Here is a 16679-nt window from a genome sequence, read left to right as displayed (position 1 = left end):
ATTGGTCAACATCAAGTCAAGGATGTTTCCCCCCCTCGTCGCCTCTCAGACCCTATGTGTGAAAAACCCTCCCTCTATAGCTTCTAGGAAGCGACGTGACCTGGCTGTCACTGCCGAGTGAGTCTCCCAAGTAATATCCGGGAGACTGAAATCTCCCATAATTACTGTGTCTCTCTCCTGAGATATCCTTGGAATCTGGTCTGTCAGGACATCATCCAGGGTCTCAAGTTGACCTGGAGGGCAATAACATACCCCCACTGTCAGGTCTCTTCCCTGTCAAAACCCCTAAGTTTCACCCAGACTGCCTCTACCGAATCCCCATCTGTGCTGCATTCTATCTCACTGCATCCTATCCCTTCCCTGACGTATAAAGCCACGCCCCCACCTCTCTTTCCCTTCCTGTCCTTTCTAAAAAGGTGATACCCTTCTATGTTCACATTCCAGACTTGCCTTTCATCCCACCAAGTTTCTGTGATTCCCACCAGATTCCCAGGAGAGCTTCTAGCTCTTCCTGCTTATTACCCATGCTCCTAGCATTGATGTACATGCACCTCAACTCCTTCCCACCGCTTCCTTTCCTTGGAGTTTCCAGCCTCCTCCTTCCTCACATCCTCCCTGATACCTGGCCCCTCTCTGTAGGAGTCCTGTCAGTCCCTGCAGTATCTCTAAAACCCTGCTCCCAGAGCCCTGATCCTCCCCCCACACTTGTCCAGTGCAGACACGTTACTGGGGGGCCTGAACCCACCCCCCGGCTTAGTTTAAAGTCTTCCAAAGCTCGCTAGAGCATCTCCAAAGGACATTTTCCCCATCCTCGTGAGGTGTAACCCGTCCCTTGCCAGAAGTCCATTGGCAAGAAAACGAGTGCCGTAGTCGAGGAACCCGAAGCGTTCCTTCTGGCACCACACCCTAAGCCAGTCGTTCACCTCAGAGGCCCTCCTGTCCCTTCCTGGCCCAAATCCCCGGACAGGTAAGATTGACGAGAAGGCCACTTGGGCCTTCAGCTCCCTGAGTTTCTTCCCCAAGGCCTCAAAGTCCCTGGTGGTCCCAACCACACCCTGCCTGGCCACATCGTTTGTGCCCACATGGATCACCAGGAGCGGCTGGTGACCCCCGGCGCAAACAAGATACTCCACTCTGTCCTTCACATGCCGGATGCGTGTGCCCGGCAGGCAGCAAACCTCCCTTGTCTCCAGGTTGGGGCGGCACACTGCCGGCTCAGTGCCCCTCAGCAGGGAGTCCCCAACAACAATCACCCACCGCTGTACCTTCCCGGTGCTGGTGGGCAGCCGTGCCCTGGCCCTCACCTCTCCCGCAGCAGCCCCCTTGCCGCCTGACGTCCCAGGCTGGGGGTCCTGCTCATCCCCTGAGGCATCATCAGCCCCAGCCTCCCCAAGTGGAGAGAACCTGTTTCCCAGCTCCAGATTGGTGCCAGGAAGGAGGCGGCCGTGCCTCCTTGTCTCTGCAGCTGCTCCTTCCGTGGTCTCTCCCTCAACCCTCTGTCCAGAGGGGGGCTGCTCCCGGGGGGGGGAGGCTGGAGAGCTCTCTTGGCCCTCAGGCACCTCACCTCCTCTTCTAGCAGGGTCACCATCTTGCACCGAGGGCAAGTGTATCCCTGCCTTTCCTGGGGGAGAAGGGCGAACATGTTGCGGCTCTCGCAGCGGACAGCAACACCCGTGACTCCCACCAAGGCCATCTCCTGGTCTGCCATCAGTATCCCTTCCGAGACCTTACCTTGGTCCCCTGCCTTGTTTGTCCTGCAGTTCCTCTCACTCGCCCAGTTCTCCCAGACAAAAACCCACTCACACACACACACAAGGATAAAATAAACTTAAATTGGAAGAAAAACAAAACAAAGCACAGCACAGCACAAACAAACAAAAACAAACAAACATCAAACCTCTGTGTCTCAGGGAAGGGAGTCTCCGGACAGCCCGGGCCGCAGACAAGGGACGCAGACAAGGGATGACGCCCTTCCTCTCTGCTGCTCCTGGCCCTCTGCTCCCCTGCCCAGCTCCTACCTTGCCTTCGCCAGTCCCCTGGCCACTCAGCGCTCTCTCCCAGCCTGTGCCTCTGCTGCTCTGCCAAGAGGCCAGAGCCAAAAGCTATATGATGTCAATCTCCTGCTATCTCAGCAAGCCCTCCTCTTGAACTTGTACGTCTCTTTTCTTATTTTCACAAGCTTTCCTACCCTTTTCCCTCACAGGGCTGCCATTTCCTTACCTGAGTCTTCTAAGGAGGAACAGAGATAAGCAGCAACCCTAGGCAGTAAGCCTGAACAGCTCAGGCTATGCTTCTTCTAATCCAGACCCTCTATCCTTCCCACTGAGTGGGTAGCAGATGCAGCTCAGTATCTAAAAGAGGAATCTCCTCTTTCAGGATCCATTTATTTATTGTAGTTATATCCCATTTTTTCCTTCCAAGGAACTCACGACAGCTTACATAATTTTTCTCCTCCTCTCATTTTTATCCTCACAACAGCAGCTCTCTAAGGCAGGTTGGGCTGAGAGTCTGGGACTGGCCCATGGTCACCCAGACCTCCTGAGTACCAGTCCCACACTCCTAACCTCTGTACCACTCTGGCTCTCCCATTGCTTTATCCTTGGGCAGAGCTATCCAAGTTGAAAACCTAAAGACTGAAAGATAGTGAGAGTATCCAGGTAGGCATCCAAAAGAAGTTTGAAAAAGCTTTTTGTTTCCACAAAGAATTCTACAAGGAGTATTTACAATGTAACATGGAGGACCATTTAGGCTTGGTGAATGGACAACAGAAGCACTCCTTCACTGGATTGGGTTTTGGAAGTTTTGGGGTTTCCTCAAGCAGTACCTGCATAAGGCTCTAAGCAAACATGAGGATGGGTTACAGCTTCTGCATGGGAGGAGGTAGGGAAGAACTCCTAGTCACTTCCTCCCTACCATACCTTCCTTTGGATATGTGTGCTCATGTTCATGTTTCATTTTTTTACTTGTTTAATTGTGCTGTTGTGCCTTTATCTTCTTTATACTAATAATTTGTTTGAATCCTTACCTGTAATTATCATATACCCACATGAATATATCATACATTCGTCCCCGACATAATGGTGAAGGATGGGAGATGAAGCCTCTTAATGCTGGAAGAAGCGCTTGAGCTTCAGATGCTTTCAGCTTAGGTAACATTTTGTATACTATATCTAAGCACACCATCTGCCTTTCATCATCTCTAGGAGAGAATTAACATTGCTTCCATTATTCTCTGAAGTTCAAGATGTAAAAAGTTAAATATTTAGAAAACTGATTTCAATTTCAGAAGATGCTTTTACCCTTAACATGTTTGTTCCCTTTTTAAATGCATAGTTCAATTGAACTTAAAAATAATTACACTATATCAATAAGAAGCATAATTTTAGGTACTGAGAAAGTTCAGCAGAAGAAAACTTTCAATGTTTATTTTTACTGACTATGGAAAATCTTTCCCTTAGGAATGTCATCTGCTCCTATCAAAACAGAAAGGGTAATGTTAGACTCCTCCTGTTGTAAGTGCCAGAATGAAAACTAGAGACTCAGTTTACATATCACAACAACTCTCAATTCATTAAACCACAGGTTGTTACAAATGAAGTCGGAGTGAGCAAGCAAGCAAGTTCTTGTTTCCCAGACATTCCCACTGCAGTCAAATAGAGATAAACAGCCGAGGGGCACTTCATTCCTGGGCTGCTAACTGTGACGCTTGAACTCAGAATTGTGGGTTATTATGGAAGAGATAATTCAGAATCATAACCCAAGAATAAACCATGCATTCAAATTCTAGACTGTCTCTCCCACAAGGCAGAATTCCTGGTTCAATTAACAACCTAGGAATGGCACATCCCTGGGTTGTTTAGCTCCATCCAGCTGCAGTGGGAGCAATTATGGAGCAAGAACTTGCTCACTCCCACTTTAGCAAACTGTGGGAGTTAACCCTGAGTAGTCATGAATGAGAGTATAACTCCTGACCACCCACTCCTGCTGACATAAACAACTGGGGAAGCATTGCCATGAGATGCAAACCAGGGGATCATTTTGTACAATTCCTATTTACTTAAGTGGGGCATGCTCAATTTCCCAACCATGCAATACAAACAAGAGCCTGAAAATAAATGTGGACTAGTTATGTACTTCTTTACCTGTGACTCATGACCTGTATGAATTCCTTACTCTTCAACTGCAGGTACAGATCAGGTATTTCTTGGGCACGGCACAGGATTACTTCCAGGCAGTAAGTTTTCATCACCCCATGAAGCTTTGGTATCAAGAAGAAGATCGTGTTCATAAACCTTTGCATGGCCAAGAATCAGAAAGTATGAGATGTTACAATACAGCTACATAACCAACCCTGCATATGGTATATGACAGCTCATACTGGTATTATACCTATCAGCAAGAGGAGGAAAGTTCTTCACCACTTTGTTCAGACACACAATAAATTTGTCATCTTGGGTGTTTTGATGCTTCTTTAGCTGCTTTATGACTAAGTCATAAATTGGACCTTCAAATATCTGAAAAATTGAATATACCATTACACATCTGCAAATGGCAAAAGCGCAACACATTTAAGAATATCTTTAGTGATAATTACTACTCATGTTGACAGTAAGCGACCTCAGCCATTCTTCCACAATTCAATACTTTAATGAAAGCTAGCTATTTCAGGATGCTTCCAAACAAGGCTTTTACTATGCTATGCGCTGCCTCGTTTATATTATTTTCAAGAGATCCAGATGACATCATCTTTATCCTCAGTAACGTTGTTGTGCTTTCCCATCGCTTCTTCCATCTTTTTGCTATGCTGAAAAATCAGTTAACTAAGCAAAGTCGTAACAGTTGCACAATGTATTCTGATTCTTAGTACAAGGATATTCCACTTAGAAGGACTGTAATGGCACCTTCATTTCAGAGGGAGGACTCCTCTACTTACCATATAGTGAAGGCAAAAAGAAGGCTATATCAACCATAGCTTCTCAGGGGCATCTGGCTGGCCATTACTGGAGACACAAGTGATGGACTGGAGTAGTTTTGGTGAGAATCCCTACACTTTTAATCCGAGATATTTTTCTATTCAATTCCCCACTCCCTGTGAATGTTATACTACTCAAATTCAGTGGCTTGCCAAAAGAAAATATGCTGCTTTTAAAGAATTCTGTAACACTTATATTAGATACCACCTTAACAAATGAAATGATACACGATACACTTAGAAAACAAACTTTTCCATTAACTTTGAAATATAGTATATTGCACTCACGTTTTCCTTCTGAGAAAAATACTGAAGAATGAGTCCCAATACTTCAGCAGAAGCTGCATATACTTCCTTGTATCTGGTTGCAGCCAAGTTGTTAGTCAAAGCTTGGAAGTATCTACCATAAAGAAGAAATCTTCCTTGATACTCACCAGAATGGGATTTTAATGTTTATTACATGAGACAGCCAGAGACAGTCAGGTTCACATGATTAAAACAATCATGTTTAAGCCACCATCACTAAAACAATGTCAGAGTATGACTTATCATATTATCCAGGCACAGACAACATAGCTAGCTGGAGGGCTCAACAATCCTCAAATAACTCATAGGCTATTGTACTGTTATCTGAGGACTGTTTAACCCTCCAACAAGACATGACTCCCAGGTTTGGACACAATGGGTGGACAGTATATACTGTAAGAAGGGCAAGAAGTTAACAGGCAATGCAATGACCTTCCACAGCATCCAAAAAGCAAGAATACTTTCTTGGACCTACACCAAGGCCTTAACCTTCAGACTGTTAGGAAAATTATAGATAATTGCATAGAAGCTGCTTTCCCTAATTATATATCTTAATTAAAAATTTCTTGCTATGATAACTGAAACCATTTTGTTTTGTTTTGTTTCTTGTTTTTAATTGAAGCCTGCCTTCTCCCCCACTGGTAAAGCATGTTAACTTGTGGCTTATTGACAGCCTCTGGAGAAGTGAGTGAAGAATCTATAAAACTTCTTGCAGGTGCTTTTTTTCCCACTCTTTCTTGGCTTGGGGAGAGGACCTGATTTGCTGCTTACCCAGGCAACTTTGAAGTCCACTTAACATCTCCTGGAGTGTTCAGGAAACCAGTACAAGCTACAGATAACAGGGATATAAACTGTCTTTTGCTTGTTCTACATAAACTGTATGTATTCAATAAACTGCCTGTTATCTTTTGCAGAAGTGGTCTTGTTTCTTCCTCAGTACACTTGAATCCAAAGTGGAGGGCTTTGGCCGGACCAGATTCCTGAGTAATACACATTGTTCATGCAAACTGCAACTGGCACAGGTCCTGGTGGCTTGTTTTGTTTGTGTGAACCTGCCCAATGAGACAGGCATCAAGCAGAATCATTCTGATGTCTATTTTATCTGTAAACTGAGTAGTATGGATTACAAAGAGTCTAATGCATGGGTCCTGAAACTACGGCTCGTGGGCTGGATCCGGCCCGCCATGCCCATTTATCCGGCCTGCCATAGCTCGCCACGTGCGCATACACACACATGGCGAGGTGCCGTCTTGCTTGTAAGGAGATCATTTTGGACTAGCTCGGAGATCCTTTTCTCCGAGCTAGTCCAAAACGATCGCCTTGCTCGCAAGACGGCACCTCTCCCTGCACTCGGTGAGGCACCGGCTGGCTCACAAGGAGATCATTTTGGACTCACTCAGAGAAAACGATCTCTGTGCACGCACGCCCCTGCCTTGCTGCGCAAGCACGCGCCACCCGCCCGCACTGCCTTGGTGCCCCACAAACATCGCTGGCACCTTTCAACTGGCCCCGTTCAAAACGTTTGAGGACCCCTAGTCTAATGCATGCACTTTACACATCTTCTGTTGCTACTGCTGCTGCATCACATTTATAGCCTACTTTTTTCTCTTGTGAGGAACCCAAGCTGCATTTTCTCCTTGAAACAAACACTTGAGGTAGGTTGAGCTGAAAGTCTGTGACTGGCCCAAAATCACACAGTGAGCTTCATGGAGACTAGAACCTGGATCTCACGGGTCCCCAGCCCAACACTTTAACCAGCACACTATACTAGCTGACAGTTTCTTGAAATGTTCAATTCAATTCTTAAATTAAACCATTCTGCCTCTCTGCATAGACAATCCAATTTTAATATAGCATTGTATGTCTACATTTTCCTGTTCGGATTTTAACATGCATTCATAGAGTATAAACTACTTAAAGGGTTGAATACCTCTAGTAATATATGAATATCAGCCCTCAAAATAATTAAAACAACCACCTGAGCAAAACTTTTGCATAATTTCTCTGCCACAGGTGCATCATGTGATCTAAGCTGATGTGAAATGTCCCACTGTCATTTTGATACAGAATGACTAACATCCAGATTCAAATTAGAGATAAAATTTTCTGCTGAAATTTTAGGGAGTCAAAGGGGTGCATCAGAAGGTGTTATGCTGGGGAAATCTGCTCTGAAGTAATTCACATCAAAGACACACCTTTTGTGGAGAGAATACTATATGATATAGTATAAAAATGATATAGAAACCAACTGACAGAAGAACTGTCACTGGTGGTCCCTAAAAGTATTTTGCCCATTTACTTCTCAAAAGCAAGCGACAGAGCCATGCTTTCTGTGAATACATTTTGCTGAAGATTACTACACTTCTGATCTAAGATGCAAGTGTTTCCAATCTCCATTTCTTTTGGTTATATTCTTTATGTTCAATATACTTTTAATACAAACTTATTTTGAGAACATGACTTTTGTTACCTCAGATTATCTATTTCACACTTTGCATCATAGGGAGGCAAGTTATTAGCAAGAATAATTCCTAGTAACTGAATTCCCACGGAGTTGTCTTTTGTATTGAAATCTCCACCAGAAAATTGTTCAAATATGATCCTATAGTAAAACAAACAAACAAAAAGGATAGCATCAAAAATAGAAGCATACAGACTGGCAAACCTTGAGAAAAAACTGAAGTAGTCAAGTTCACCTATCTGCAAATGCTACCACTATCTTTGAAAAGCAAACCTTCAAACAACTTGATTACTTCTATGATCACAAACTATAAACTTTGACATAGTTCAATATTAACTCTAGTTATATAGTGAAACTGTTATCTTTACTGAGATTTATTACCTGTAAGGTATGCTGAGACAGTCCTTCCAGCACTCTACTACTGTCTTGATAATTTCTAGGTTATGTCTGAACACAGCTCTTTTCTGATGGAATGCATTCTTCATTAAGAACTCGAGCAATCTGTTAGCTAGGACCTGATCCTTCATATTTCCCTAGAATGAAGGAATCCAAAAGCAACATATACACAAGAACTTCTTGATAGATTACATATACATATGACACTTTCTCTCTATTATTCACATTTTCTCTCTATTATTCAGCACTCAAAGTATAACTGGCATAGTTCAGGTAACTGACATGACTAAATCACTTGCAGAAATTACAAAATTGTTAGGTACACTTAATAGTATACTCGCATCAAACACATATTAACCAGTTGTGGTGATACAGTTCCCATTTCTCCTGAAAAAATGAGCTCAAAGTAAATTTACGATAAATAGGCAAAGTTCAACCTAGCCAATTTTTCCAGTTAAATTCACATTTTTTCTAAGTAAGTCAACTTCACATCTGAACAATGCATTAACATCATGAGAAACCTTCCCTCATGCTGTAAAATGAATCCTATGAAGGGCTCACTCTCAAACTGCATCATAAATCAAAATAAAAATTATTCTGGGACAAACATAGACAAACACACTGCTTGGTGAACCTATTTCTTGTTCCATGGAGTAGAACAAGGAAATCATAGAAAAAAAGGAAGGGTCAACTTAATGCATTTCCTAGTTTTTCCAAGGCTGGGTCTAGAAGAACAAAAATCTTTAAGGGAAAAAAGGCAACAGTGTTGTAAGAACTGAACAATCACCCTGATGGGTTGCACTAATGGCCTATCTAGTACAGCATTCAGTTCAAACATGACACAATCGAGGTTGTGTGTGGGAAGCTCCAAAAAATGACATAAATGCAACAGCACCTTTCTGCTTATGTCCCACAATAACTGGTATACAAAAGCCGTGGATACTGAAGGTAATATATAACCATCATGACAAGTAGATACAGACAGGATGTGCATGACACCTTAACCATCCTAGGTAAGTAGCCTTCCACAGAGAAGTGCTTTTAGGCAACCAGCCACCCTGACTACTGATGGCTTGCTGTAGGGGTTGCTGAATCCACAGTCAACCAAACCTGGAAAACCAACCCCATTTACAGAGTTTGAAGCTACACTGAAGTGTAGCTCTCATTTTGGGATGTTGATCCTTTAACATTCAGTAATGCCCTGAATGTTCTCAGTTCCTTCCACATTTTCCACACTTCCCTCTCTTCATACTTTTGAAAGGAAAGATCTACATTCCACCTCCATTTCACAAGAACTTTCTTTTGACAGCTCTCCCAGTTTAGAGAGAACCTTCCAGAAGTCCTTGCAATCACTTTTTGTTTTTGCCATCTAAAAAAAAAATTGTCACTAATATATAATTTATGAACAAGTTAAAAAGCACTACTTTCAATTCAGTTCCCTTTGATACTCCACTGTTTACATCCCTTCATTGAAAGAATGTACCATTTACTCATACTTTGCTTTCTGTAGTCAAACTAGTTGCTGGTCCATAATAGGATATGGACCATGAATGCAGTCCTCTAATGGATTTCAACAATATCTATGCCTTTAAGGTTCAAGTAAATTAAAATAATAGTACAAAGTTAGTGTGCAGTCCTGCACACAGTAACAAACTGAGTTCCAACAACATGTGCAACAAATTACAGCCTTGACAGATAACATCCATTTAGGTAGGCCTAGCTGGACATGATAAATATATAGCAGACCCTTCCAAATTAAGAAAAGAGGAAAAGGGGAAAGCTAGCTGTAAGATAACGTTAGCTATAACTTCCTGGTAAGAGATACTAACCAATTCAAATTGAACAATAACCTTTTAAAACTGATCTCCTGTTAATAAAATTAAGTCTATTTTTGTCATACTGACTCTGTCTTAAGACTGAGGCTTCAATAGAGAAAAAATCATTTTCTCAGAGTGAATATTTCACTTCCAACAAGAGTTTTTATTTTTGTTTCAAAATACAGTTTCTAAAGAGCTTAAAGTAAACTTGAGTCTCAACCATGTAAAGGTATTAACATAATCAGATCTCATATTAACAGCACCAAGATATTCTAAATCCAGCATAAATAAGGGGTGTATGTGTGAGAGAGCAGCAAATATAATTCCATATTTTCTCTGAATATCTAATGAACCATGCACACATTTTAAATTTCACAATATCGTAAACAATTGGAAAGCCCACTGATTGTACTGATTAATGTTTGAGGAGTAGAAAAGCACCAACAATCAAGTGGTACTCTAAAAGTTATTATACATGAATTACCAGTGGTGATTCTTCTGAAGAACTGACAAATTTAACTCTTCCTAAAAATATCTGTCTTCATTAATGTCCAATACAAATACAAAATCTTGCATCAAATTATTGTTACCAACAGATTCCTGTTTCCTTACTTTGGGTGTAGCAATGCTAGTCCAGGAAAGTAGGGTGACCACTATCTCTACCACCATGTAATGAATCCCTTCTCCTCCATTATCACCAGAAACAACAAGTTGCAGTAAGGGGCCTAACCACCACTTTGCATAAGGTTGGAAAACCTAGAGAAGAAAAATTAGAAGTCATGTGTACAGGGGTCACCATTCTGGAAACCTCTAACCAAATTAAATGCATTCCTACAATGTTTATCAATGAGAAAATGCCTGATGCCTTGTCAATGAATCTTGTGATATCTAGGCAGGAACATTAAATAATGGTAACATTTGAAAAGCTTGTCTATATTTACACATCGAATGTGTAAGATATATCAGTCAGATACTGTCCTCAAATACTTCTACTAGTACACCCTAATTAAAGGTCATGGATAATAGTGCCACCTTACACAGGAAGCTAGACATGGATGTATCCAAGATGTGTTGATAAAATTTTATTCACTTGCCAGTTTCAAAACCACCCGTTATAAAAGTCATCATATAACACAACAGTTTTTCTTAGGTGCCTGCTATGCTATTTTTCCTGTGTGCAAGTAAATTGAGTGATTCTACAGTTCACTTTAATAGGGGGTCCTTGTTGCTGGAAAACAGCTGGACAAGGAGTAGGTGGACAAAGTTTGTGGTGGGTGTTGAGCTCTGTTCCCCCTCCTCCAGCGGATTTTCAGCAGAGGAGCTTTTCTTTTCCCTATTCATGTGAATGGACCGATAGCTTAAATTAGCTTAAATAGAGGAAGGGGGGCAGAGTCATCTCTACCAAAATTGATTGGAGGAGGCAAAGTCCACTGCCAAGCAAGGCCTCTTGAGCCCACCAACATCTTTGTGGGAGGCTACCTTCATCCATCCCAAATGATTTTCAGAAGGGAGGGCTGTTTCTCACTCCATGCAAATGAATTGAAAAATTGTTCTACTCACTTGTTAGGAGTGGGAAGACTGGGGTCAGAGACAGAAAGAAAGAGCCAAAGAGAGAAGGAAGAAGGGAAGCCAGAAAAAGGGAAAGGAAAAAATGGGTGAGCAGAGACAGACAGACAGACAAGACAGACAAGCCACAGAAAGAAAGAAAGAAAGAAAGAAAGAAAGAAAGAAAGAAAGAAAGACAGACAGACAGACAGACAGACAGACAGACAGACAGACGTAAAGTGAGAAAGAATCCAGAGAGAATGCACAATTATGCATGCACGTACAAACACAGATAATGGTTGGGCATTCCCATCTCACTACTTTCTTTTCATTTTAGTAGCATTTTAATGCTTTTCTTAAATATACTGATAATCAAATTGTTTATGAATAAATGCCATTATTACAAAAGCTAGGAAGAAAAGAAGTTATGCTAGCACTGATACTCCTGTACAACAAAGCTGTACATTTACAAAACCCATTTATGACAGTGTGTTTGCACTGTTATTGAGAATGACTCACTTCTTCTGTATTCACAATGAGTTTTGCTATGAACAGGCGAATATTTAGCGGCACACGTGGATTCCCCAGTTTGATGTGCAGAAATTTCATCCATGGAGGAAGATCTGGTGAATCTGTTCCCTGAATACCCAAAAAATAATAATAATATATATAAATACTGGTGATAACTAAACAACACAGATTTTACTTTGCGGTTGCAGTTCAGAAGACTAAGTAAACAATTTTTTGCTAACATTTTAAAAATAAGGTTTCAGTCCAGATTAATTTGACCACATATTTATCAGCATTGTATGAGATCTTCCAAACATTTAGATCATAAAGTTCTAAACAGCAAATCATCCAATTAAAATACTGCATAAATGATAATTTACATGCATTTAGGAGAAATATGTATCATTTATAAATGAGCAATTTAGGAAGTGAGGCAGTAACTCTTCCTATATTATTGTCAGTGGAGTCTCCCAGTAATTATTCTGGGAGACAGCAGCTTTTGACAAAATTCAGAATGTGAGATTACTTCTAGACATGTAGAAACATGTAGAAACATGTATAAATATGTATAAATATGACTATGCTGCTTAAGCCAAAATCAAGCCTTCTTGTATGAAAACGAACAGTTGGAAAACCAACAGGATCTTTTAGATTTAACACTTCTACTAAGCCACCCTTTTACATTCTTGGCTATATTCATATGATTTGACTCAAGCCACAGGTAGATTTAAGAACTTACAGAATACAGACTATTGCAAATACATAAGTTACAAACAATCTTGAAGTCTTCATAAGACAGAATTCTTTTTCACCCTTTAGATGTACTAAATTTTCAGTGCACTTACTTGTGAAACGCTGATAATCTGTCTTGAAAAATCTAGGAAGCTATGTATAGTAACAACAAGGCAATACTCACTTTTTCTACTGTGGGTGTGATGTTATTTCTGTGCATGTGTTTGAGCAGGGTTGTCATAGAGGCCATACATTCATGCTGGTTGAGTTCATCCATTTCCAATTCCATAATAGCATCTGGAACTGTAGACTCAGAGGGCTCCTTTTTCAACAAAAACAACAATTGTTTCCAAGGGCTCCACACTTAACTTATCCTTAACTGACAGCCCTCATTGTGACTCTGCCCCACTTTGCAGAACAATTTTTTCTTCTGTGCACAAATAGAATGCAAATACTGTAAGAATCACATTTCTTCTGATTTACACCTCAGTAAGAGGTGACAGGGTGTAGAAAGGAATGGACTGCTCCAGTCTCTTGCTCTCTGAAACTTGCTACATGAGTACAGTTTTTTCCTCCAAATCTGAAGCTTATACAAACAAGGAAATATTTTGAGTAGACACACACACTTAGTTTCCACACCTAATATACAGCTCAAGTTACCTTTCCCTTGAGATGAGAACCAGAGGCAGCAGCAACCTGTGAGTTATATGAAAAATTCTGTATTCCAGTTGAGAAATCAAACTGACTCATTTCTTCACTCAAACTGCTATCTGCCATGTATGATGCTGAGGCTAAATAGTGTGGTTCAGCTAAAACAAAAATACATAGTCTGGTTATACTAAGAGAAAATTGAGAACTGAAAAGCTGGTTATGTAATAAAATGTTAGAATCACTATTCAGATGTGTGTCCATTCAGCAGCATTAACTATAATCAGTTTCATGAACAGGATTTTTGCCATTTAGCACACATGCATATTTGTTTGCATAAATGGAGGACGATCCCTCACTTAAGAAAGTTCCATTCATGTATGGAACGAAGAGCTTCTGACATGAAAAGCAGCAAAGAAATATTTTACATTAAGGACAATACAGAGCTCTTTAAAATCTAAGTCTGAAAATATATACATTCATATTTTCAAATGTGTATTTCTGAGACTATCTATATTTAGAAATGCCAAAAATTAAGCCCCTGATCCAACTACATTTAGTCACACATATGACCTGCTTAAAACAAAATAAATTAGCTATCAATTCCTGCCTCTTTGATTTTTAATGGAAATTAAACACAACAAATGTGCTTAAGGGATGCCTTAGAGTATCTAAAATGTAGAATTGTATTTTAATAATTAAAGAAAGTGTTTACAGTCAAAACATTTGTTTTGCAATGTACATTTTCCACCCTAGCTACATTTGTATTTAATGTTTTTGTTCAATTATAAATGAATTTATCCATTCCATATGCCTGGAACTCCCATCTAGAACACCTACACAATGCCAGTCCTCTTGCTTCCAATAAGTTCTGCTTCAAATTCTACTTTGACCATAATTGAATAGCATTAAATCCTGTCTAAAACTGTATTGTATTAAGTCATTTGACCCTTTACTCCCTTTTCTTAATTTAAACATACAGATGATAATCTCTTTCCTAATGAGAAATAACTATACCTGAATCCCCATTTGTTGCTTCTTTGGCTTCTTTCCTGATAGCAATATACTGCTTCTTTCTTTCTAGAGGAACCTAGAATATACAAAATATTTTCAAAGGAAACACAATCTGTTTGCAGTTTAATATAGCATCTTATAAAAATACATATAACTTTTCCAAATCCAGAATTTTAAATCTGGAATTAAAACACATAAAATACAGAACAGACATGGGTAACTTGGCTGCAAAGGAAAAGCAGAGCCCACTGGCAATTCACAACCTTTGACTATCCAGAGGAACTCCCCAAAGCATGGCCATTCTGTTCTTCCCGGTCAGTCAGATGGAAACATCGGAACTGCCTTGAGCAACTCATTTCTTTCAGTTATTATAAAAATCGTGTTATTACTTTCCTTTCTGTATGTAACACAAATACCACCATCCCATATTTTGGTTATTTTTTATTTAAGCAATCCTTCCTTCCTGTCCCTTCTCTGTAAAATTGCTCTTCTATTGTCCACCACTGTTATTTCTTGGACTTTTTTTTATTTGAAGGATTATAATATGTACTTTCTACATTCAGACCTGATAACCCTAGGGGATAACATGGATCAAAATGCAGAGGGAACTGGTAGTATAGAATTTCACATATTAATTTAAACTAGCTAAGCTGTTATTTTTCTGCAGGAATTTGTTCGAATGTTCATGAGCCTAGACACACATGTCCTCTACAGCCAATACGAGGTGATTAATATGAAAGTTACACTGGTCATTCTGATTGCTAAAGAGAATAATTCTGAACCTCCTGCCCTGGAGGTGCTGAATACGATCGATCTTCCAAACCTTGTCTTCTCTGATCATCCAGTGACCTATTTTGTTTGTTGCATTCTCAATACATCTCACAGAAAGAACCATTTCAACAGGTTAGCTATTGGACACACTATGAAAATACTGGCAGGTCTCAGTTTGTTCATAAACGCTGTCTGGAAATGTGTGTATATCAGCTATCATAAATCAAAACCATTTGTTCATCACTATCAGTGAAAAGTATTTCCCAAAATGTGTGGTGTTACCTTTTGAGCCTTTCTCCATGACTACAGCAGCAAAGTACATAGGCGTAATGACTGAGTCAAACAATCTTGGGGTTCACCACCATCCCTAAGGCTTGATTAGCCAAATTGGACCCACTGCAGGGATTTGGATTAAAATCTAGAATATCTTGTATCTCTTTTCTGTGACCTGGCCACCCATCTTAGCTTGGTCTAGAATGTTTATGGCATAAAAATATTTTCTGATTAAAGAGCAGTTAAGCTTATTTGTTACACTGTAGTATTTGTGTTGCTTTCATTAAGCTCAGGTTATAATTATGTAGGATAAAAATGATTGGCATTTTTAGTAAAAAATAATGTCCCCCTACCTCAATCTCAATGGGAAATGAGTAACAGTGTTTCAAGTCCAACAAGTTTTCAAAAATAAGTAAATTCTGTGGAATGAAAGAAGACATGTAAGTCTGAATTGGTTCACTGTGTTACACATTTTTACTAAAAGTTATCACATACAGTTTTGGTTAACGATCAGTTACAAGAATAATTTTCGAGGAGCTGCCCTCATGAAAAAAGTCAATATAAATCTTATAACTATAACTAGTGGATGTTACTGAACTCTAAATTCTATAGCTCTCAACATAGCTCTATAGACAGCCAGTGTGGTGTAGTGGTTAAGAGCATGGGACTGGGACTCAGACGATCTGGGTTCTAGTCCCCGCTCAGCCATGGAGCCAACTGGGTGACTTTGGGCCAGTCACAGTCTATCAGCCCAACCTACCTCACAAGGTTGTTGTTGTGGGGATAAGATGGAGGAGAATGATGTAAGCTGCCTTGAGCCCTTTGTAGGAAAAAGGCAGGATATAAACAGAAAAATAAACAAACATGGGAATCAAATATCCCTCAGTGACATATGCTCACAGGTGATACCCTTAAGTCCTAGAAGTGGAATATGTTAATCTTCCACTCAGCATAATGCTGGAAACAATGTAATTTGGTCAGAAGAAACTCCTCCACCTACCACACGGAAGGCCTTCACCCTCATGTAACAGCCTGAGCAATCACAAATGGGCAAGGATGGGAGGTGGAAATATAACATATAGACAAACCACAGACACCCACTCACTAATACACAAAGTATTACCAATTGGTGTGTGTTGGAAAGAGGTTATCAGCAGCAAAGAAACTTGCTAAAAATCACTGGGGGACTAGGAAAAAGGTTCTAATCTTGTGTGGCATACACCCTTCTCAGTGA

At 40.4% G+C, this 16679-nt stretch overlaps 1 protein-coding gene across 7 annotated transcripts in view; it reads right to left on the bottom strand.

Moving 5' to 3' along the window:
• The window catches only part of PRKDC (protein kinase, DNA-activated, catalytic subunit), a 132047-nt gene that overhangs the window by 48713 nt on the left and 66655 nt on the right, over positions 1-16679 (bottom strand). For all 7 annotated transcript variants that reach the window (XR_006414094.1, XM_044424166.1, XM_044424167.1 and 4 more), the window contains 12 exons: positions 15799-15864; positions 14405-14477; positions 13400-13548; positions 12924-13061; positions 12017-12136; positions 10565-10708; positions 8121-8272; positions 7749-7880; positions 5261-5372; positions 4390-4514; positions 4143-4292; positions 3026-3199 (listed from right to left, as the gene is read on the bottom strand). Coding sequence is in view for 6 of the 7 variants with exons in the window: in XM_044424166.1 (XP_044280101.1) it covers positions 3026-3199; positions 4143-4292; positions 4390-4514; positions 5261-5372; positions 7749-7880; positions 8121-8272; positions 10565-10708; positions 12017-12136; positions 12924-13061; positions 13400-13548; positions 14405-14477; positions 15799-15864 (1535 nt within the window). In the remaining variant the exon portion in view is untranslated. The remainder of the gene's footprint in view (positions 1-3025; positions 3200-4142; positions 4293-4389; positions 4515-5260; positions 5373-7748; positions 7881-8120; positions 8273-10564; positions 10709-12016; positions 12137-12923; positions 13062-13399; positions 13549-14404; positions 14478-15798; positions 15865-16679) is intronic.

Source organism: Varanus komodoensis, unplaced genomic scaffold, assembly GCF_004798865.1.
Source record: "Varanus komodoensis strain SLA01 unplaced genomic scaffold, ASM479886v1 scaffold14_1, whole genome shotgun sequence".
Lineage (NCBI taxonomy): Eukaryota > Metazoa > Chordata > Lepidosauria > Squamata > Varanidae > Varanus > Varanus komodoensis.
This window is presented reverse-complemented; position numbering and strand designations above follow the sequence as displayed.